The sequence below is a fragment of the Acanthochromis polyacanthus genome, chromosome 5 (assembly GCF_021347895.1).
Source record: "Acanthochromis polyacanthus isolate Apoly-LR-REF ecotype Palm Island chromosome 5, KAUST_Apoly_ChrSc, whole genome shotgun sequence".
NCBI classification, from domain to species: Eukaryota; Metazoa; Chordata; class Actinopteri; family Pomacentridae; genus Acanthochromis; species Acanthochromis polyacanthus.
The window spans coordinates 15836338-15860343 of NC_067117.1; the positions used below are offsets into that span (position 1 = coordinate 15836338).

General features: G+C 40.4%; 2 protein-coding genes and 1 long non-coding RNA gene across 6 annotated transcripts in view; 2 read left to right on the plus strand and 1 right to left on the minus strand.

Annotated features, from left to right (window-relative positions):
* Positions 1 to 161: 161 nt before the first annotated feature.
* atf7b (activating transcription factor 7b) lies at positions 162 to 8833 on the plus strand. 3 transcript variants are annotated; one of them, XM_022203911.2, is made up of 12 exons: positions 162 to 303; positions 1408 to 1469; positions 1828 to 1924; positions 2099 to 2226; positions 2359 to 2496; positions 2591 to 2748; positions 3436 to 3532; positions 3647 to 3766; positions 5050 to 5199; positions 6326 to 6499; positions 6607 to 6712; positions 6852 to 8833. In XM_022203911.2, the coding sequence occupies exons 1-12, from the start codon at positions 297 to 299 to the stop codon at positions 7085 to 7087; spliced, it is 1473 nt and encodes a 490-aa protein (XP_022059603.1). In that variant the 5' UTR covers positions 162 to 296; the 3' UTR covers positions 7088 to 8833. The 3 variants fall into 3 exon arrangements, with proteins under 3 accessions (XP_022059603.1, XP_022059602.1, XP_022059604.1); XM_022203910.2 differs by having other exon boundaries at positions 163 to 303; positions 6311 to 6499; XM_022203912.2 differs by having other exon boundaries at positions 163 to 303; positions 6311 to 6499; positions 6827 to 6964.
* LOC127534017 (uncharacterized) lies at positions 4273 to 6950 on the minus strand. Its single transcript, XR_007941930.1, has 2 exons — positions 6818 to 6950; positions 4273 to 5236 (listed from the first exon to the last, which is right to left on the minus strand). It is a non-coding gene; the product is annotated as an uncharacterized LOC127534017 (long non-coding RNA).
* A 1436-nt stretch (positions 8834 to 10269) lies between the features above and the next one.
* The window catches only part of dip2bb (disco-interacting protein 2 homolog Bb), a 50913-nt gene continuing 37176 nt past the window's right edge, over positions 10270 to 24006 (plus strand). For both annotated transcript variants that reach the window (XM_051948203.1, XM_051948204.1), the window contains exon 1: positions 10270 to 10662. In XM_051948203.1, coding sequence (XP_051804163.1) covers positions 10578 to 10662 — 85 coding nt within the window. In that variant the 5' untranslated portion in view covers positions 10270 to 10577. The remainder of the gene's footprint in view (positions 10663 to 24006) is intronic.

The window sequence follows — 24006 nt, forward strand, 5'->3', positions numbered from 1 at the left end:
TGAGTGCGTTTAGGACATTTAACTGATGGGTGAATAAAACACGGTGAAGCAGTGTTTGCATAGATTTGGCTCAGGTTTGGTATATTTAAAGTCGGGATATGGGTTCAGACAATATAAATGGATTCAGTATGATGTTTACGTTTTCCCTCAGATCAACCCTGTTACGTAACACGGTGCCAAGTTGCAGTTCTCGCGATGTTTCGCTAATGGAAGTGTCAGAGTGTCAACAACAGCCAGGCACCAGCAGCACAGCAGCGCTGTCCGGAGCAGGGAGGGGGAGTGCAGAGGTAGTTTAAATGTCGGGTGAGTTTCACCATATTTCGGATCAACTCATATAAATTTTAATGCTCTGTAAAGTGTATTGCCTATGCCCATAAAGCATGCGACGGCTCATGCGATTGGAGCTCAGTTTCTGCGGCGGGCTCTCTTTAGCATTAGCGTGCTAACGCTAGCTACTAACTTGGCGGACCTGCATAAACTCCCAGCTAACGAAGCTTCGATTAGCAGTTAGCAGGAGCTTAGCTAGCTGTGGTGTGATGGGCAGCTACACAAAAATAACCGCTTTGCGACGCATATCTGGTCGGCCGTTATTTGTATTTGGTTTTCACGATATAAGCGTCCACGTTTGTTACAATGACACGTCTGTGGGGTTTTGGAAGTAAAATATTTTGGTGAGGTTAGCCGTAAGGATGAGCTACCTTGAGGCCCTTCTCTCATTAAGTCAAAGCTAGCCAAATAAGTAGTACATTAGGTTAACCTGTCAACAGTCTGTCACCTAAGCCACTAAGCTAGCTGCATAGCCGAATGACCGCGACAGTGATAGCAGCTAACTCCAGCCAGACAGGCACAGGAGGGTAGCTTGGATGGTTGCCTTCTCTGCTGCCTCATCGTTGAACGTTAGTCTGCGATTATCTCCGAGCGAGTCCAAAGCAAATGCTCCAAACAGGCCGGCAGTCTTCGACCCGGGTCCCTCCTAACCTCTTGTTTGTATGACCACTTTACCAGGCTTTTCGGCGACAGGTGAACACATGAAATTAATGGCGCTAATACAAATTGCACTTCTCAACAGGTGCATGGTATTCTTCATATGCAGACAGATGCTGCAGATTGATACAAGTAAAAACACAGTCTGACATACCCAAATAATAAACAGTAACATCTGAGTATTTTCTAGCTAGCTAATTGCTTCTGAATAATTGTCTGGCACCGGTATAGATTAAACCTGTATTGATCCTGCAGCGAGGAAAATTGCAGACAATACAGATAAATAGGAGTGACACTACTGAAACATTCAGTACTATTCAATCATTGACAGTGTATCTTGGCAGCTTGAGCATCAGTTGTGTGAGTGTCTCCTGCATTAATTAATAAAACGGCTAACAAACTGTTTGTTGCTCCCTTTTGCAGAACATTTATCTGAGATGGGGGATGATCGACCCTTTGTATGCACTGCCCCTGGATGTGGGCAGGTATGATTTCTCAGTGAATATCTTCCTAACACTTTCTTTCACTCTGCTTTCAGAGAAATTTAGAACAGATGCCTACCTTACTCTTATCATTACAGTTTTGCTACATTTCCACTTATAATGCTTCACAATGTAGACGATGATCAGGCACTAATAACACTGCTTTTATAGTTGCCTGCATCACTGTGGATCGTCTAACAGAAAGAAGTTACTATTATTCCTCTCACATTAGCAATGAAGTAGCTGTTCTGATTAGTTTTTTGTCATGTTTTAGCAGCATAATAAACATACTGATGCTAAGTTTTATGTTCTTTACATTCATACTAGATTTTTTTCTTACTGGCTGCATTTTCTTTTGCAGAGATTCACAAATGAAGACCACTTGTCAGTACACAAACACAAGCATGAAATGACTTTAAAATTTGGTCCGGCCAGAACCGACTCAGTTATTATTGCAGGTAATGTCAGAATCATTTCTTAGAGCTTGTTGGATGACGCTGAATTGAGGAGAAGTAAAGCTGTCAATGCTGTGAGGATCTGTATTCATGTGCTATTATGTGTCTGGTTGCACTGAGATATTTCGGTCCTCATAATGCTGTTGACTAATGTAATATATGCCTTTTTTTTGGCAGACCAGACTCCCACACCCACACGTTTCCTGAAGAACTGTGAGGAGGTTGGTTTATTCAATGAGCTGGCCAGCTCCTTTGAACAGGAGTTTTGCAAAGCACAGGAAGACGAGCAAAGGACAAAACACCCGGTGAGAAAAAGGGATGAATGTTGAATGAATGACTTGCTGGTTGTTACATAAAATGATGTAAGAATTCGACATTTTGTTGTTTTAGATGATCTGAAAGCTGTCAGTTTCTCAACTATGCTTTGGGTCTTTCAGGCTGCACCGTTACAAACTCCTTCTGAAGTAAAAGAGGAGGATGAGGGTCCTTTACAAGTTGATTCTTCACCTCCTGAAAGCCCAGACTCCTCGTCCAGCATGTCAGATGACAGCAGAGACTCGAGGGGGAGAGGCAAGGTACAAACTGCTGAACAGACTTAATGTTGATACATGCAGATAAAATTAATTTATGAATGGAAAGAACAGTGTTTTATTGTTACTTTGTTAACAGGAGATTCTCACAAAGCCTGTGGCAAGCTCTGCTCCCACTCCAACTATTGTGCGTCCAGGTTCTCTTCCCCTTCACCTGAGCAATGACCCACTACACCCCACCCTACCATCTCCAACTTCTGTCATCACACAAGCTCCACCGTCCAACAGGCAGCTTGGGTAAACTAACTACATTGTGCTCTTATTGTTGACTTTTCTTGATGTTTGTTGGCCTATTTGCAAAGCGTCTTAAAACTCAAGTAATACCTGAGAAAATGTAGCAATAAATGTCTACAAACCCACATGTAACTAGTCACACCTAGTCACACTAGTGATCAAACTTGGGACAGTTGTATGGTTATATAGTTGGTAAGAACATGTTCTAAATGAGTGGAAAGATCAGTCTTCTGTATGTAGAAAAGCTTGCTCATCATGAGTCACTGAGTCATAAAGTACACCGTCAAAATTCTACATCTAGATTATATTCAAGATACAAATAAATTACTATTACAGGACTGTCAGCGATGTAGCTGTCCAGACGGATTAAGGGAGTTTTGTCTACCTTTCCAAGAGAACAAGGTTATGGTCTGACTTCTCTGTCATTTTCCTCTTCCTGGTCTAAGTGGTGAGGCAGGTGTAGTTGGAGGCCATGTCAGACCTACTTTTGAGAGATAAATTAAGTCCCACTCAGAATTATAGGTTGTGTACATGGTCTGTCATGGAAATTGACTTTAAGAGGCTAGACACAACTGATGCTTTAGAAGAGTTCACTGGAAAAGTGAAAGACTTTACCAGTCCGACCCTCAATCTTTTCTTCATCACTGGGAACACAATCATCCATTTCCAACTGTCTAATGTTGTCAACAGCTCCCCCACAAGCGCCTATCCACTGGTGAGGCACCTTCCCAATGGACAGACAGTCCCCCTCCTGCCCAGTCCTGTGCAGATAACCTCAGTTATATCTGTAAGTGATCTTCAGAACACTGAAAAATATATAAATGGTAGAAATGGAATGGTATTTTTACCATCTCTTGTGTGTTTCTCTCTCTTCTCTCTCTGTCTTTGTTGTAATGCACAGCTTGCAAGGCCAGTCAACACAGTGCCTAACATCCCTGGGATTCCAGGGCCTCCTGTTGGAGGAGCAAGCAGTGGTTCATCCTCCCCGTCTGGGTACAGTCTTCACTCTGAGACCAAGATGGTGAGATCATCAGTCATACTGACATCATTTTGTAGGTTGTGAAAACAATCTGTCCATTTGTGCATGCTCACTTTTTGAAATTGCAAAACTGCTACATTTAAAGGTTCAGTGTGTAGGATTTTTTTACTCATTCTTTTGACCTTTATTTATATTTGAGATTATTGAAGAGTGACCTTTTTTATAACAAAACAAATTATAAAAACGGAAAGAGCAGAAAGGAAAAACAAACAGCAAAGAGATGGTTGAACAGAAAAAAGGTATTACCACAGTATATTAATTAAAAAAACATTAAAATTTCATTTTTAGGGAAAAAGGTTTGTGAGATTTAATAAATACAATTATAAAATGCATATTATGTGAGACAGTTACAAGTATAGCATGTGAAGTTTAAAATTAAAATTCTAAAATATCCAGTAGATTTTAGTGTAATAATTTTCACTGTTTTGTTCCACGAATTGCATGATCTATAATTGAAAGCATTGTTTCCAAGTTCAAATCTAACTGGGGAGAGCTTTTAGCAGAAATAGAATATAATGCTATAATTATGTTTTCACTAGTGTATAATCACCTGAAAAGAATCACTGTGTTTTGTTAAAATAAGCCCTTTACATCTGCATTGCGTGTCTTCCTCTACAGTCACCGTGTTCCCCTGCAGTGTTTCTGCAGTAGCCCCGAACGGATAAACAAAACACTCCCTTATTCTGATTTCTCAGTTTGTACATCCTCAATTCCTTTCCTTCTCACGTTTTAATCCCTCCTACAAGAGAAGTAAGCACAGGAGGCAGGCAAGAGACGCGAGGAGAAAGGAGTCTAGACAACAGGCATTTAACAGAATGAGACATTCTTGTCTTGGAGCTGTCGTTTCAGAGCAACGTCAGTTAAATATGACGTGTGGCACAGCTGCACCATCTGTCCATTGTTTTGTTCAAGCCCTCACTTATAACTCAAAATACAGTGTGGCATAAAGCGACAAGAATGTACAGATGTCATCCATTTTCTTTTTAAATGAACAGAAACGCATATTTCATGTATAAAATAGATGATTATATATAATCTACTCGATACAATTTGTTAGTTCTTCTCATGACATGGTTTGTATATTCCAGCTGTGTATTACACCTTTTTTATATCTAACAGGCAAAAAATCTTCTGCAAATACATCAAGGATACATATCTAATATCCGTCTCTAATAGCTTCCCAGGCAAGCTTTCTTTGCCTTCTTTCATGGTCAGAGTATTCAGTCAGTTGTAATCCATGAAGTGCCGTCTGTGTCTCTTTGTAGCGGCTGAAGGCAGCTCTAACCCATCAGGGCCCCGGAGCACAAGATGGAGCTGGTGGGGGGTCAGGATCCATCCCTGCTGTCCCCCAGCGGCAGGAACAGAGCCAGCAGCCCACGCAAAACTCTGATGCACCGTCACCTGCCCAACCACAGGTACAGTCACCCATATTAGCTTGTATAGAGATCCTACCTGTAATCAGAGTGCAACGTAAAGAAAACGTTTGACACGATTGTAGACAAGTACATGGTTCTTCAGGGCAGTACTTAGTTTGACATTGGTAAGCCATGTTAGATTCTTTGTTAGCCTTTGCCACTGCTTTATTTTTCACTCACACCATTTATCAGGACTCCAGGCTAACTTTTTCATCGGCAGCTTTCTGATTTGGTTGCAGCTCCCACCCTGTCTTAGACAAAACGCATCACTTGCTGAACATCTTCTTACTGACAGGCACTACAGGTTAGCAGTGTTCCCTAAATGCACCACATAGCAGGCTGCAGTGGCTGCTGCTTGGTGACTGTGGTGCTCAGACAGGTGTGTGACCAAGAATTATTAAGGTAGGGCATTCTAATATCAAATTTGTCTCAGATGAAATGGAGTGATTTTTTTTTCTACATCTTCGTCCAGCATGTTTTCTATGAGCAGCACATGTAGGTTCACTCCAGATTCCGCGAAAAGGTCACATTTTTATGCGTGAATATCGCAGTACACCGACGTTACAGAAGTACTACTTTCCACCACTGTGGTTAATGCAGAAGCCGTCTGTGCCGGTTAGAGAATAACACCGATACAGCTTAATGATCATCATGTACTATTACAGTGTGAGCATTTGAAATTTTATCTGGCATACTCTCACGACCATTTTCTCGCAGTCTGGAGCCCTGTTTATTGATTTTATCCATCAAAGGTGTTAAGCGGCCACCAGAATTAACATGGTTTGTGCGCCTTTATGCAGCATGGCTTCTGTGCACCCAAAATATACGCTTTGATCGATCATATATCCAAAAAAGTTCTTTTGTGCACTAAATGATAATGCTAAGAATTTGATTGTAGTCAAAGGTGAGCGTTGCATTCAGTGTCACTCTTAGATTTTGAAGTAACAGTTCAGGAAATTGTCTGAAATTTGTGAGTCTTAACATCTTAATAAATGTGATAAGTGCTATATGCTGCTGTTTCGTGTTCAAGAAGCATGCATTTCAAACCCCTACAATGGGATTGCATTTGTGTCTGAAATTTGCCCACTTTTACCCCCTCCTCATTCTCCAGGTGTCCCCTGCTCAGCCCACAGGAGGCCGCCGGAGGCGAGCGTCAGAGATGGACCCTGACGAGAGGAGGCAGCGTTTTCTGGAAAGAAACCGGGCAGCCGCCTCACGATGCAGGCAAAAACGAAAGCTGTGGGTTAACTCTTTGGAGAAGAAGGCAGAGGATCTGGCGAACATGAACGTCTCCTTGTCGGTGAGTCTCCTCCAGGATGTTAGAAACCCCAGATCGTTTCCTTGATAATCCAACAAGAAGGGGCACGCTTCAAATAACTTGCGCTGTATGTTTTGTGTTGCCAACAGAGTGAAGTAACCCTACTGAGGAATGAGGTGGCACAGCTGAAGCAGCTCCTCCTGGCTCACAAAGACTGTCCTGTCACTGTTATGCAGAAGAAGGCGGCTTTCTTAGGTAACCATTTAAGATCATGAACTGTCCAACAAGCTTCCTGCACTGTTCAGGATTCATCAGTCATCATCAACACATCCATCTAATATGTTATTTTTACTCGCTCACCTCTCTAAGGGTGAATGTTTCTCTCTGTCTGTAGCTGCAGGAGGAGAAGAAACCTCCAGAGACGCTTCCACCGAACCCATCGGCTCCCCAGCGGCGGTTATTCAGCACGGGCCGTCACCACCTGCCTCGGCCCCAAGTCCAGGGGCCACCATCAACGGGCTGAGTGTCCGTGCTGCAGAGGCGGTGGCCATGTCGGTCCTGGCAGGTATGGGATCCGGCCAGCCTGGAGGGGTTGTCATGGCAACGCAACCACAGTCTGCTCCAAGATGATCTGCGGACACAGTTAGCCAGAATGAACTCAAGTGACGTTTGGAGGCCGGACTGGTGCAAAGTTTTTTTTGTTTTTATTTTTTAATTTTTGAAGAGGGAGCCAACCTTACTCCCTCTCTCCTATCCCAGACCAAGATCCTGTCCTCACCTCACAGCCAACGATAATCACACAAAGACTTGGCACAGTGCCTCCGTCAACCCTTCACTCCCTTTTCAGAGAAGCTTCTTCACTCTCCGTGTGTAAATATGAATAACGTGTCGGACACTCACTCTCCAAGGTTTGGGGTCATTTTCTTGTTCGGCTATGACAGCTGGTTTTAGAGTGGGAGGAAAAACATGAATGAAAAATCTCGACATCAAACTCATCAGTTATATTCATTTCACTTCAAAAGCAGCTTCAGTCAAACTTTTTCCCACACACTGGCTGTGATGAGGTTTGTTTTTTTCCCAGGCTGACAATTTTACTGTAAGATATCTTGTATTTTTCACCTGTAAGAAAAGATTTTTATGCCTGATCCAAGTCGTTGACGTAACGTTATGCTGATGCAGTGAGAGATTGGCTGGTTGATTGTAGTAAAAGGCAGCCTGGAGAGTGTTTTAATGCTCTTTTTTGTTTACTTTTTCAAGCTGTCCTTTTAAGTTTTACGTCTGTGTTTCTCTTTTCAGTTAATCCTCTGTAATTACAATTGGCAGTTTAGCCAGCTGAGCTCCTAACCAACCAAATTGTAGATGTGTACACTGTTTACCCTGTGATTGTGTGCCTGACTTTTTTTTTTTTACCACCTATTTTAACCCATTTAAAATGGATGTCATTATATTAGTCCTACGTATCAAACCCTATTGACTGCATGGATTATTCAAGGCTGAAGAATACCACTGTTTGTTTGTGATTCATCATACTGACACTGTTTTCTGATCTGTTATCTCTCTCTGTAACATCAAATTATTGATGCAAAAACTGTCCTTGTTATGTAAGGATTCCATCCTCTGTCCTAATGTAACACACTTGAAAAGATTAGTCTTTTAGAAGGCCTTTAAATGATAATCAAACATAATAGATTTTAAATCCTATACCCAGGCATTTCATTTGAGAAAAGAGTAGTGCAATATATTTTTCTATTAAATATCAATGTTCTTGCATTTAGCTGACATGTGTAGCGCAGCTGCTGAGAGGGGTTTGGTCTATTTAAGTTGGCTAAAGAATGCTTAAGTTAAGAGGTGACCAAAGCAAATGTGAAGACGAGTGAATGGGATTGGTGACCAGTGCACATTTGTAGAGAGTTACAGATGTCCTGGTCTTGGGTGCTTTCCAACATTTGACAAGCCGTCTTGTATCATGAAGTAGACCTAATACTTGTGCAAGGTGCTTCTTTTAAATTTAAGTTTTGAAATGCAGATTATTTTATACATCATTGTACTTCCAGGACTATCATGTTGTTTTCTCCACTCGTCACTCTGTGTTTTTTATAACATTATTTTAAGACGTTTATTTTTCTCTGTGGGAATTTTAGGAATTTTTTCTCATCATGCGATAGTATGTCCCCTTAATTTGTGAAAGAGGATAGATGTCCTTTATGTGTGTAAACAGAGGTTGAACCACATGAAAAAATGTCTTGGAGAGATCCGTATGGTGGGAGTTTGTCAAATACTCAGGCCTCGAGATGAGAAAAAATACTTGTGTATAGTCTCAACTAATGAATAAGTTGTCTTGGGCAAATAATAAAATAAATTAATGAAAAAAGTTAATTGATGTGTCTGCAGTTAGCTCAGTTTTGCATCTCATCACATTGGAGTCACATAGCTGAGCATCTTTTTTTGGGGAAAATAAAAGCCAGTTGTCTTTTAAAACCCCCTACAAGTTGATCAAGTCCTCCTTCTGACCTCAGTTTATTTCCCAAATCCATAAAACAGCTTTAATTAATAGTGCCAGTTTAAAAAATGTCATGACTAGTTTCCCAAACCATTTTTTCAGTAAAGAAAACTTTACTAAACTACTTTGCCAAAAGGACCAGAAAATAATTTAATGCGACCACAGAATGATGACATGACTGAAGCTCCTTTTCACTGCAGAGATTTGGAGCATCTTTCAGCACATTGTTTTAGTTTTTTTGGTCTGTAGTTGAGGAGTGCACTACACAGTCAGTCTGACATAGCGTTCTTTTGTGTTTGCTGGCAAAACAAAACACAAAACCTCAGTCACAGATAGTGTATATCACAATGGTGGTTATCAGCTTTCATTGTTGGCCTAAGTTTACTGTTCACGAGCATGAATGCGTGCAGCTTCCTGAGGCACCTTAGTGCACACAGGTTGTGCAATTGCAGGGCTTTGTTCAGTTACATTAGCAATGCATTAAACTAATATTTGCAACAGGTTTGCAGGTATAAAATACTGCCTCAGATGAGAATTTAAATGATTCATATAGCTTATAATATGTATGAGGAAAAAGTCATCTAGCAGGTTAAAAAAAGTGCCACCTTAATGTCATTAAAAACTGCCTTTAGGCCAAACTTACCTCACTCCCCCATGAATGTAACTCTGAAGTACACTTCTCTGCTCAACAAAGTTATCAACTATACCTGGTGAATACAGCTGGTGGAAATCAAAGCCAGAGCTAAAAGAGAATGAATATTGGACTTACATTCACAAAATGAACAGAAAAATAACTTTAAACAAATGCTGATGTTGCTCCTTACCTACTGGGTGTGGAAGTATATAGGCAGTTGTTTGTTAGCAAGTCCACCTTAGAAATTTGACAGGTGGCTGGTTTCACCTCTTGCTTATTTTTTTTTTTTCAAAAAATGTGTTGCTGTATGTTTAAAGTTAGCTTCAGCAGTTGCTAGTAAAATATAATCAATTAAATTAATTAATTCAACTAAATACATTAAAAGTAGCCAGCAAAGAAAGCTATATTTGCATGTTTTTTTGGGACCACATTAATAATTAAATTGAATATTTCCGAGCGCCATCTTTGTGTTGGAAAAGAGTCCCAAGTGTGGACAAATCTGCTAATTTGGTTATCATTGGGTAGGAAACGTATTATTTTTCATTATTATATTTTGAATAGCTGTTGCGGACTTTGGGGAAGCTAACGGAAATCAGCCGTTAGCTCCGTGACTGAAACGGAAACACAAACAGGAGCTGTGGCTTCCACCTGAGGACAGGGTGGCAGGTGAGATGGATCAGGAGGAATGCTGTTTTGCCTCCCAGCTGTAAAAACACGACAGCAGAGGGAGCAGAGAGTCTGCTCTATCCCACCATCGTGTCAGAGCAATTACCATCAGCCCCGGTCATGTGACTGACGGACTCCTCTGGCGAGTTGTTCCCATCTCCCACAGTCATGGCGGTGTCGGAGAGTCGCGAAGATGAAGTAAACACCAGCGCTACTACATCTTGATTCATTTTTTTACTCCTCTCTCAGCTTCATGCTGGACTGTACCTGCTGTCACTCGAGATATCGCAAACATCCCGCAGGCTGCTGTGCTTCCAACGATGGCCGACCGCGGCGTTGATCTGTCGGCTCTGCCTAAAGAGGTCAGGGACCAGCTGGCAGAGTTGGATCTGGAGCTATCCGAAGGTAGGATGTCCTTACGGCGGCTTAGATAGTTGGAGCTGCGGCTTCAATTGATGCAAGCTGGAGTTAAGTGTTGATCCCGAGCGTGTTTACATGGAAGCAGCCCTCCTGTGTCAGCTGGGTGAGACTCAGTGTTTACTGCAGTGGATCGGGGCACGACTGCAAGAAATGATGAAAACACACTGACCTCCTTTTAAGCCGCTATTTGTCCATCAGTTGTCCGTGCTGCTTTTATGGTCCATAAAGGTTATTATTTGCACAGGGTGCGACACATGCATTGAACAGATACATGTTTGTTAGTCATCTGGCTGCTTTTAGTTTTTTTTCCCCTCCATATTCACTATTTTGATCACCATTTTCTTCTTGCATACATAACATACAATGCTTATTGTCACATTTATATGGGTATTTACAGTCATGTCAGAGAAAATGGGTCAAGTTCATTACCCTGAAGGCCTTAGGTGAGCGTGTGTATGCAGCTTCAGACATCAGTGGATACCGAATGATGCTGTCGCCCATCCAACACTTCTTAGAGTCTGAACCCTGAACTGCAGCAGATATAGGAGGCTTATTTGTCTAATAGGAATGACTGTGGGAAAAAGGGAATATGGAGCTGGCTGTTATGCAAGTCTCCTCCTCAAACTGTGAATCACTGTGCAGCAACTTGATTGGTGCTGTGCTGTTCTCAGGTGCCCGGGGGTGGATGAGTAATGTTATGTTTCACATAGAGAGCCAAGCAGGGGGGAAGTATGGGCCACTAATGATGCCTCAGTCCCTGTGCCACCACAGGCACACACACTGATACTTGGAGCTGCCCTGCCCATGTAGGAAGACAGGTGAAACTTCATGTCATATCAGAGAACCTCAGGGGAAGCTGTTTCCCTTGATTACTGTCAATGTGTTCGGTCAGATTTATTCCTTTGTAAGAGAAACTAAATCGGTGGCATGAAAATATTGTCTTTCATTCATTAGAAGACAACACATAGCCCAGGATTGAACTTTAAAACCAATGGGCAATCTTTCCCGCACAACTGACTTTGGATTAGATCTGCAATGATTAATCCATTGTTGTAAACTGTAAAATTAACAGCCAACTGTTTTGAAAATTGATAGATGTGCAAGAAGGCACATTCCAGCTTCTTAAATTTGAGGATTTTATGCTGTTTGAGACACTTGATGGCGTCTCATTAGGCTTTTTGAAACACTGATAGTCAGTCTCCCACATTTTCTGACACAATATAGAACACATAACTAATCACTTAACTGAGAAAATCATCAATGAAAATATTTGTTAGTTGCAGCAGTACTGGAGATCTCAATGATTTTTTCCCCCCGTTGTTTTTCCAGCTCTGTAAGAACTAACTTTATCCCCTATAATTGATTACCAGCATGATCTAGAAATATATCATTTTAACAAAGCATTAATATGACTGCTGATAGCCTTCTTAATATTCTCAGGTATAGGTTTATCCTGATAGATTGCTCTCAGCATGTAAAACTCACACAGTGGCACAATGTGGCTGTGGCCTGTTCAGACCTGAGTTACTGAGGCTAGAATGTGTGTTTAATAATAGACTCCAATCAGCAGAGTTATAATGAGGGTGGGTAATGGAGGATGGGATGCTCGCTGTATGTTCAACTCACTTAACAGAGGTGAGAGGTAGTGGATGCTGGGAAATAACTGTGTAATCAAGTGTAAAATATGTACTGGAATGATGTAATTGGGCAATCATTATTATTACAGTGTAAGACAACTCCTCTTGAAAGTACAAGGAGCTTGTTTGTGAAGAATGTAGCAGAGACTAGTAACAGATGAATTAACCTGCTGTGGTTTGAGCTTTGAGCTCTACGGTATGATGAGACTTTACCTCCGTTTATTGGTAAGTGCCACAGAACCCAAACAGGAGCCTTCTGATTGTAAAACGGCTTCTGTCAACTTTGAGTCCCAGATGTATCAGGTCTTAAGAGTTTAAAGTCAAGTATTCAGTGAGAATGTAGCAGGTCAGAACAATAACAGTCTGGCACAAATTTGAGACCTAGATCAAATAAGTAGATAGACTTTGTCAGCTGAATAATCGACTCTTATGATTAATGGATTATAGTAAAAAATGTTGATCGCACACTCATGGACTGTCTGGAGATTAGTTGTTTTATTTAACTAAACTTGTCTTGCCGTGCCTTAACTAAGACACAATGGTTCAAGACTGAGAAAAACACCAAGTCTTTGTATTTTGCTAGAAATAGGTGTTTTTGTTTCTGACATACTTAGTTGATTATCAAAACTGGAGAACATTCATCTTCTCTCGATCAGTTCGTCAGCACTTCTATTTTAGCAACGCACAAATAAATGAAGTGTCTTCAACTCTGAAGTGCTTAGCCACCCCAGTATAATGGTTGGGCTTCAGTGTCATTCTTCTAAAGGGGACAAAAGCACTCTTTTTTTCAGCATGTTAGGCTGCTAGACTGAAGGTAGTTGTTGTTGTTTCCTGTGGGAAAGTGGATTTTGAAAACAGTAACATGTAGATAGTGGAAGAAAGCCAGTTATATGAAAGCATGCTAACTCCGAGTCTAGTATACTTGAGTCATACTTGAGTTGAATTCGTTCTACAGGTAACCACCGATGATATATTTGCTTGTTCGTTTGGACGTGAAACATATGAACATGTAATTTTTAATATAAAATATCATAAATAGTCTGTAGTGTTTTGATGTAAAGCAAAATAGAAATTAACTTCAATTTTGCTTGTTGTCAAACAAAACTAAACACCTGTCATTTTCAGTTGCCATCTTTGTTTTGGTCAGGAAAGAGTCCAGCTGTAGTGTAATCTCATAAATGGTTTCAAAACCTGTATTTTTAAGTTTCAAAATGGGCCTAATATTATTCATCAGGGGATGTAGAATAGTCTGATGATTTAGGAAAGACCTATTATTACTCAACCTTCAGGGTTTACAGTCCTGTGTGTTCAGGTTTAGGTTCAGTTTCAGGTTTCTTTATTTGTACCCGTAGGTAGATTTGTTGTTGCTTTGTTATAAGTTGTGAGCGACTTCTGCTTCGGTTTGGACAGATAGTGTGCCTAGAGCAGCTGCCACAGGTCTGTTAAACCAGCAGAAATCTTTGAGTACATTCGGAGTTACCTGTGACAGTTTTAGTCTTTAAAGTGTGACTGACCGGTAAGCTGAAACCCCCGTCCCTCTACTGGAGTTGGGGGACGACGGCATCATTTGTAATTCTAGAATAGACATGATTATTCTTCTCATGAAAAGGCTCGGTGCTGTCCAGATGCCCTGCTTCTGTATCCACAGCTTCTAGTGTGATGAAGCACCTTAACCGTCTGCTCAACGTACACTCAGCCTGTCCAAGGCTGGTGGCACAAGCAGCAGCTGGACGCCCAACGAGTCTGAAGCTTTCTCATGGATATCTTTTACATGGCAACAATCCCCCCATTGTTGTCCCCGTAGATGGGACTCCCCTAGCAACAAACAGAGGAAAATGTGCATCAGCATTTTTTTTTTTTTTTACAGAAAGAGTTGAGGGCTGCAGTGCCTGTCTCTATCTCTATTTGTGTGCAAGTGTGTCTGTGAGAGAGTAACTCCACCTACTTTAACCTCCGTGACTGTAAGGACACAAAGAAAACCTTTGAGGGGGTCAAAGACTTGGTGATTGAACCGGACTGGAATTTAGAGCACTGAACAACTGTATGAGCTTCTCAGCATGACAGTGTGTGGGCATCAAAGTGTCTGCAGCTCTTGCATTTATATTGTGTGAAAAGGACAAAGAGAGTTAAAAAATGATCACAGACAATTCATTTTGTGCAGATGCTGTTCACACGAGGTCAGTAAGTACAGTGAAACGATTTCAGAAATGTGCCTTTCACTTAGATTCTTAGTCCTGTTTGGTTCTCTTCAGTCAGGCATTTACCGATTTCCGTTAGAATTATGTCACTTTTCTTATTTGACAATCCACATTTGTTTTGAGTTTGTGTAATATTTGAGAAGTTCAGCACCTTTTGTCAAATGAAAAAACTTCTGGAATAAACTGTGGGCTGAATACTAAACTGAATAGGCTGAAACTAATTATTATTTTCATCGTCAATAACTTGCTTGCACTATAAAATGTCTGAAAAATGGCAATTAGTTTTCCCCAAAGCCCCCAGATAACTTCCTTTGTCTACATCTCAAAGAATGGATTTTCATGGATTAGTTAAAAAAAGAGAGAGAGAACCTATTCAATTTTAAAAGACTTTTTTAAAAAAATAAACTGCCTAAACCAATTGTGAAACCATGATTGCTGACATCTAACAAATGCTTTCATTTGTTAAGCAGCACTACACACAGAGTACAGGTGAGGCGAGGGGGGATCATCAGTGTTTTGATGATAAACTAAATAGAATTTAAACCTACTTACAGCGCTGGAGCACAAGAGTTATCCTCTGAGGATCATGAGTGTCTGTGAAGATTTTATGGAAATCCATCAGATATTGGTTAGAATTCTTTAATACACTGTCAATCTGAGGATGTAGTCCCTATAGATATGCTGCTAGCATGACTGAAGTAGTATCAGTGCTTCAACTCAGATGTCATGTTGGTACTAATAAATGACACCCAGAGCCATGCATGAACAGTGATGCATGCCTTCTGTACTGTTGTATTGTACACGACTCTGTGTGTGTGACTATAAACGCATCACGTGTCTGGTAAACAGTCAGTTCCACGCAGATTGCAGTTACACAGTAATACTCCTGTGTTCCATAATTTGATCGCTGACCCAGTCCCTGCTGTAACGGTCAGACCGATAAAGTTGATGTATGGATTTTCTCGTGAGCAGCATCCGTCCCGCTGTCTGTCTGCCACGCTGCAGAGGAGAGGCAGGTTTTCGTGTCGGCGGCCTGTTCCATACTGAGAGAGAGCGGGAGAGGAATGAGAGATTATAGTCCTGCCTGCGTCTCTCAATCTAGGTCACAGAGCATCAGGGGGCAACACGCCTGGCTCATTTAGCCTGTGAGTCACACTGGGCCAGGACTGCTGCTGGGGATCTCTCCCTCACTTCCACCCACCACCAATGACTTCTCTTAGTTTTCTTATTTCCCCCTCTGCTGGATTATTTTAGGTTTCCCCTCCACAAAAATAAATAAGACCCAATCTTAAATGATGGTGTTCTTCAGTGATGTTATTAACCCTGCTGTTGTCCTTTATGGCACCAAAAGAAGTCGTTCCCTTGTCTGAAAAAAATCCAAAAACTCAGTAAAAAATTCCCCAAATTTATAAAAATTTGCAAAATCTTCAGGAAGAAAATTCCAAAAATTCCTTAACGTTTTGTTTTGTTTAGTTTTTTTTTTTAAATTTGGAAAGAAATAAAAATTTAAAAATTAAAAAAAAATTCACAATGTAAATATTTTCAAAAATGAATAAAAATCTTCCCCCCAAAATCCTAAAAATATCTAAAGTGATTCCACATATATCAGTAAAACTTCTAATATTTTCTTTAAGAACATTCAGAAAAAAATCAACCAAAATCCAGCGAATTTCGCTGGATTTTGGTAGATTTTTTTCTGAATGTTTTTAAAGAAACATTTTTTTTAGCATTTCTTATTTTGCACCAAAGAATGTTCAAAAATGTCCCAAAAATATTGAAAATGTAGACGTTTTCACTGTGAAAATTCCCCCCCCCCCCCCCCACACACACACACACACACACACACACACACACACATTATCAAACTTTAAAACGGGTCAATTTGACCTGCAGGACGACAGGAGGGTTATAAAAGACAATAAAGGACCCAACTTTTCACTTTTGCTGTCCAGTCTATGGCACTCAGATAGATAGATAGCACCAAAGTGACTCAAAATTAAAAGTACATTGAACAAAAATATAAATGCAGCATTTCTTTCCTAGCTTAAAGACAAAGAAAGAGAAAGGTCTATAACAAAAGCACCGTATCACTCAGTGCAACTGTGTGGCTCATTGATTTGTTTTTAACACTTGTTATTTTTTGTCGATATTAGACAGCACAGTGGAAATGTGGGAACAAGAGCAGAGGAATGACACGTAGCAAAGGTCCATCGAGCCTGGTGTCGAATTGGGGATTGCCCATGTGACATGCACCTTAACCACACAGCCATCGGTTCACCCCTCATTAATTAGTTTTGAACAGTTTTCGGACAACACTGGAGGTCTTTGATGGTCAGGGATTTACATCAGGCTTTGGATACCCAGATAATATTTGTCACACTGAACTCATTGTTGGTTGTGGTCTTTTCACGGGCTTCATTGAAGAAAAAACTATGGACTATCACCAGCTTTATCCTTGAAGGTCTATGAGTTGGAAAACACTGACTGTGTGTGTATCTGTGCTGCAGAACTTATGGTTGCATTTATTTGTGTGAGTGTGTGCGTGTGTGTGTTTAGACACAGCATTGACGGGGACAGGAAGGAAGCTGATTTAGCCTATCTGTTTAAAAGCTCATTAACTGTTGCAGAGGAGCTGTCCTGTGATCTTCAGTGCTCCAGGCCACGGACTCCTGTGCCACTCAAGCAAAAATACAACAGCAGGATTCAGTTTTTTTAATGTAAAACCTTATGTGTCCAATTTCCCCAGGAACACGGTCATACATATAAAAACTGCACACCGCTAAGAATGCATTGCAGTTTTGTGTACAAAAAAGCTGAATTATTTAGATGAGACTCGAGCGCACACCTCCACACAGACATGCACTGTCAGCTCGGTAGCTGAACCATCTCATTTTCAACTTCACACTGAAGCTCAGGTGGGCTCTCAACTCCATTTGGCTGCCATGTTGTGTTTCACAACACCCCTGATAATTAGAATCTAACCTGCTCTGATCTATTGGTTTTCTACCTGGCAGCTTGTAACTACGGTAAAAGTTATACAACTCCAATAAATGCCACTGCGATGGTGACAGCGGTGGAGAGAGAGGAGTAAGTAGTGGTCAGGTCACTGTGCTGTTCACTGAATTATTAAAAAGTACCAAGTAGAAGTAGCAGTCAAATTGCCTGCAGCACGTGCCTCAGACCAGTGAGTGCAGTGCCATCTAATCTATGTTTTTCTTCTAGTTTACATGTTACTTTCTCCTTCATGTCAAACCAGCTAACGCTGTTACAGTGGTTGCAAGCCACTGATTAAGCAAGGCAGCAACAAGTAATAATTATTTTCTCACTGTGTTTAAGTTGAAATAAACCTGTAAAATGGTAAAAATACAACAGTTTCTATCACAACTGCAGCTAAACTGATTATTTACTTCAGAGAAAATCAACTACTCACTATTTTTGTAACTGTTTAAGTCCTTTATCAAGCTAAGTCCAGTTGTTCATCTTGTGTTTATACCACTGGAAGCCACATTTCGAATGGTATAAACAGAGTTTAAGTTAGCAGGTTAGACAAATCTGTACAGGTTGTTGTTAATGACAGATTCCCTCTAAGTTCACTGAACAAATTCAGCCATAAAATGAAAAAGTGACGAGCAGCTTGCCTCTGTAAATGTATTTCATGTTACTCTTCATTTCGATGCTCCATAGTGCGTTTCACGTGTCAGCAGCTGCCCTCATGGATTGGTGCTCGCCTGTATCATCACCATGGTTTTATATCTCATTTTCCCTTGTGCAGCACCACAAGGGTCTGGTTGCTATGGACATGGCCCATGTGGTGCCCCAACTCCCTGCCCCCCAAACTTCCTGCTCACACGCACACTTTTAGTTTGTGAATTTTCCATAAACCCCTTTCAGATTAAAACAACCATATGTCAAAGCTATACTTCCAGCAACACAGCTGGGCTAAGCTGTTAAAGCCATTACAGAGGAAACATGCAGGGTTTTTCCTGGCTCGAAATGGGCCTTTCAGGGGTGGGTGATTATACACGATAGTAAGCATGATTAGTCGACGTAAAGACAGTGAACCTCGGACCTCATTACACCATGTGCCAAATTATTAGGCAAGTAGGTTTTTTGTCCAAAACATAGTCTTAGAAATAAGTCTGGGCCTTCCCACTTTTAAATAGTCTTCTCATACGCTAACTTTGTATTTGTCAGACATCATTTCAAATTATATTACATTTAAAGCAAGAAAATCACCACATATGTCAAAAGTGCACGTGCCAAATTATTAGGAAAGTTTTAGCTTTCATCAAAATGGGACAAAAAAAAGGACTTAACGGCTACAGAAAAGAGCCAAATAGTTCAGTTGCTGTCAGAAAAACTTACTCCCAACAAAATTGCCAAGAAATTGGGAAGAGATACTAGGACCATCAAAAAGTATATCAAAAACAGTCAAGATGGCAGAAAAAAGCGAGTTGAAAAGAAAAGAAGAATGTTATCATCAAAGGATCTGAGAAGAATTAAGCAAGAAACAGCCAGATGACTGCTGGCATGAAGTTCTACCATCTTTAAAAGCTGTGACTTACCTGAAGTTCCTATAAGTACCAGATACCGCATCCTAAGAGAGTACGGAACAGTCAAGAAATCACCCAAACAGCCTACACTCAACAAAAACCACAAAGAAAAACGGTTGGAATGGGCAAAACAACATCTAAAGACCAACTTCACACGTTTTATGGACAGATGAGATGAGTCACCTTGGATGGCCCTGATGGATGGGCAAGAGGATGGGTGGCCAACGGACAGGAAACCCCACGACGTTTACAGCGGCAGCAAGGAGAAGCAGGAGAAGACTATTTAAAAGTGGGAAGGCCCAGACTTATTTCTAAGACTATGTTTTGGACAAAAAAACCTACTTGCCTAATAATTTGGCACAGGGTGTAGATATAAATTTTTTTTTCTCTTTTATTTCTGACATTTGAAAAATGTGTTCTGTGCTTGAGTAAATGAAACCCCTGTTACCAAAACGGCTTAAAACTGTAAGTTTTTAAAAGAAATTCTCAGGTTTTATGATTTTGGCACTGGTCATTTTTCTTTGGCTCTGACTGAAACTTAATTGGGGGATGCCTAGTACTGCTTTGAAGGGCACCAAGAACTCTTCTATGCCGGAGAAAACCCTAAACTTGAGGCCTTTGCCATTTCAAATGGGTTTGTAAAATGGAGTTTATGTTGTTGAAGTGTATGTTTCTCGTCTTAATTTAGACAATTCAGTTCAATGAGTGCATTTAGTCGATACTCTTCAACCAGTAAAGTCAGGAAATGTGTGACCATGTTTTGTGTGTATGTCTACAAGTATTTTCCACGTGTCCATTGTATGACAAGGCAAACTCTTACAATTCTTATTACAGGTGTGTGCAGCAATGAGTTTGCCCTTTGGGAATTTTTGACATTTTGAGTTGGTGAGGAGTGCCCGTCTCTGAGGCTGGGGAGGAGGAGCGAGTTCAGCCAAGCTTTCACCTCATGAGCTGCATCTTTCAAAGGATCAGGCCTTTGAATTAAGACACAGCTATTGAGCCCCTCTGCACTTTCATTACATTCAATTAATTCAATTACTTTGTGTGCTGCTTAAAGTAATCTCAGATGTTCTCAAGTAGCTCAAGCATTTAAGGTAATTTTTTCATTTATGTTAGTTTGGAGTCAGGCCAGATATCAGACAGGCTATACACAAATTCCAAAGTTTGATCCAGTTATTTAAACCAAAATAATAAGATCTATTGCACTGGTCCAGCATTGCCAAGTCTCAGCAAGAAATTGTAGAGTAAAATGTTTTCACAGTGGATGTGGAAAATGGCAAAAATCGACAAACCCATCCAGTTGACTGTCAGGATCTCATCAACTATGCCACACCTTCACTAAGGCTTTCATCATACCTGTGCACAGTTTTAAAGCTCTTTAAAGAGGGTTCTTTCATATTTTCCTGTGTTTTCCACGGTGTATGGGCTGGGTCAGGAGCCGTTGCTGTTGCTAAGCACAGTGAGACATTGTATGCTAAAATGGGCAGTCCAAACAAAACTTGACTGGACTTGACTTGGCTCAGCATCTGCTCCCCAAGTAGTTCAGTAACAGTTTTACACATTATTTTGCCCTCGTGTATGAAGTGTCACCTGGTATGTATTTGTAGATGGCAATGAAAATAATCTCCTAAACACCATCTTCCTCTGAATATACATGTTGTTTCAGAGACATGTTTCACGTAGGTCACAGTCTCCGTCATAGCTGTCATGGCCCAATCATGTTTGACAGGGTTGTGTGAATCCCGGAGGAGGATATGGGTTTGTTGGTGCTAATTTAGCGTTTGTAACTGCTTTTCCAGCCAGTATGTGAAGTGTAGCATGTCAGGTGTGTCAGCCACGCCCTCATCCTCCGCTCTGTCTGCTGCACAGTGAGGAAAAACTTCCACAGAAGGTGGAAGGGAGCCAGTGGCTGAGTCACAGCTTCATTTCAGTTAACTCATTGCACCTATTTGTTATTCTGCCTAGTAAACCTTGTTATTACTTCCACTGGCCCTCAAGGACCAGCGTGTGTGTGTGTCATCACTCCCTGTCTGAGTTGAGTATAATGAATGCATGGAGGGAAACATGATTCGCAGTGTTACCTGAGTTGGCCGCACCCTGCTTGCTGTTTCAGAGAGGGAATCACTTGAGACCCACAGTGCATGTGTGTGTGCGTGTGTGTGTGCGTGTGTGTGTGTGCATTAGGCTTTCAGGCTTTTTTAAAGCATTTTGTTCACTCACCATTGCCTGCAATTCCAGTTTCATTGTCTGAGTCAATAAAGGTACACATTGAGCTTCTCTTCGAGGAATGTGCTGCACGGTGATCGCAATACATAGTGAAAGAATACAACACACAGACTTCTTTTTGGTGAGTCCTTATGGTTTACATTCTTAAACAAAAATAAAGTGCACAAGAGTCACTACACGTAACATCAAAGCAAAATCTGGGAGAATGTATGTTTGAAATGTTGCACAAAGCAAGTAAAACATTTCATTTTGTCGAAAAGGTGCAGTCATAAAAACATCTTATATTGTATTTTTTTCAGCATCAAACCAATTTAAATGGTAAGAAAAGGATAAGAATGGTCAGGGTTAATAGCATCTCGATAAATTTTCTGAGCAGCACTATCACCCTTATTGTCAGCTGCAAGTTCTTGTTGACACACTTGCATCCTGTATCAACATGCGCTCTGAACTGTTCAGGCAGTGCCAAGATAAAAAACAATGAGCCATTTGCATTTATGTATAAATTTGTCTGCAAATATGATCAGATCTTTATCTAAGTTACAGTTACAAACGAACACAAGCTACCATGTGAAGTAATAACTCTGAAGTCGTTACATTGTTCTTGTCCGTACTGAATACAGCAATAAAGCATTCACAGTGACTGTTGGAAAAAGTATGTGAACTACTAAGCAAAAGAGAGTTCACAAACCTGGAATTGGAAAAAAGGAAGTGTGGTTTAGAGGTGCTTTGACTAATTATAAGTTTGCTATTCACAAGAAGAATCTGCTGAGGTAAACCATGCCACAGTAGAAAGAAATTTCAAAAGATTATAATGTAATGGCAAAGAATGTAGATATCCTCAGTCTGCATTCATCCAGACAGTCTATAAATGGAGATGAAGTTAGTACTGTGACCGCCCAGCTAAAGTGACTCCAAAGACACAACAAAAAACACTCCATTAAAGCAGCCCAGAATAACAGCTAAATGCTTAATACAGTGCTACTCGCTATGTGGCTTGCCAAGCGTTACACGGTGGATCACATGGGAGCAAACAATTATATAATAATGCACATAATTCCTATAACACTTCTCAACAGCTACACTTTTTGTACACTGGATAGAAGAGTCATCATAATTTGAGGCTTGTTTGCAGTCTCTGATCCTGGATGACTCATCATCGTTGAGGAGTGGAAATAAATTTCCAAGTTAAGTTATCCTACAGGAAAATGTCAGGGTACAAATCAAGTTGATGCTTAACAAGAGAGTGACTTCAAACAAACAAAGAAAATCAGCATTTTGTAGGGATCCAGTCAGAGTCTAGACCAGGGCTTCTTACAGTCCAGATCTTGGTTCATATCCGGAATGAAGGCAAATCAACTTCAACGTATTCAATCGTGCTACGAATATATTTTGAGTGTGTTGAAAAATCAGATGTGGACCTATGAGTAGTAGCTTTGAGAACCTCCGGCCGAGATCTTAACCTTATCCTAAGAATGCGGCTCTGTTGAAACAGTTTCATTCGAAAATCCTTTCTGAACATTGTACAGGTCTGATCCTCAGATATGAGAGAGCTTGTTTTGAGGTAATTGCTGCCAAAGGAGGTCCAACTGCCAAATAAATCCAAGGGTTCATTTCCAGTTTTAACTAGCACTTTGTTTTCTGTGGATGTGTAAAAAAAAAAAAAAAAGACACAAACCCCGTAGCAACTTTTTTGGTCCTTTCGAAGGAATCCGAGTGGTAAGAAAAGAGCCTGTGCAAGTATGGCCCCAGATCATGTTTTATGACTAATTAATACAGAAAACTAGTTGCCTCCAAACCTACCAGCAGGTTTGAAATGCATGTTTATTATTTTTTTTAAAAATCACCAAAATGAGCTGGTGACTGTAAAAACAGGTAGAATAGTCTGAATTTAAACTTAAGAATGATCCTGGAACTAGTCATTGGTGACGGGTCAATCAGACTCTTAACTAAATTGAAGTTTAAGTTTATTCTACATCTGTCTCATTTAAAAATTTGCCAAAATAAAACATTTGCTCCATCCAGATTCAGTAAAAATGTAAAAATTTTGTGCCCCTTCATGCAACTGTGAAGCCATGAGACTCCGTTTTAAACATTCACGTAACAAAAATTAATCTATCTGATTCGCTTCCATATGCATATAGGAGAAAAGTATTGAAATAAATTTCAAAGGTAGTGGTTGTAAGATACTACTTAATAGTTTCTGTTAATAAAACATGGAGTCACTATTTTTACCAGTATTAGTAACTCATGTGGGCACTTGGAAGGTATTTTTTTCTAAAGTAAATGAAGAAATTCAGCTTTGATTTATTTTTTCTTTTTCATGATTCATAGCGCAAATTTGTTGTACTGCACAAAAGAGTTCCCTCTACTTCTAGATTCTATGGTTGTGGTGTTTCTACAGAGATCAAAGACTTTATATTGCAGCAAAGGTGAGCCCACAGTAGGTAAAAAAAACAAAACACTTGTGATTCAGATGCCTAATTCCACCATTTATACACACAAGCGCAAATATCGCTGTGATCAGTTTTATGTTACAATGAGTAGATATGATCCTGAATGAAATAGGCACACTGGCTGTGTTGTATTTGTAATGTGATGGTAGATAGATATAAAAAAAAATACATAAACTGGTGTACTGTAGAGTGAGACATCGACCTCCTTGTCAGGAAACATGAATGTGTGTGAAAGATATATCTTGCTGCATACATTCATAAC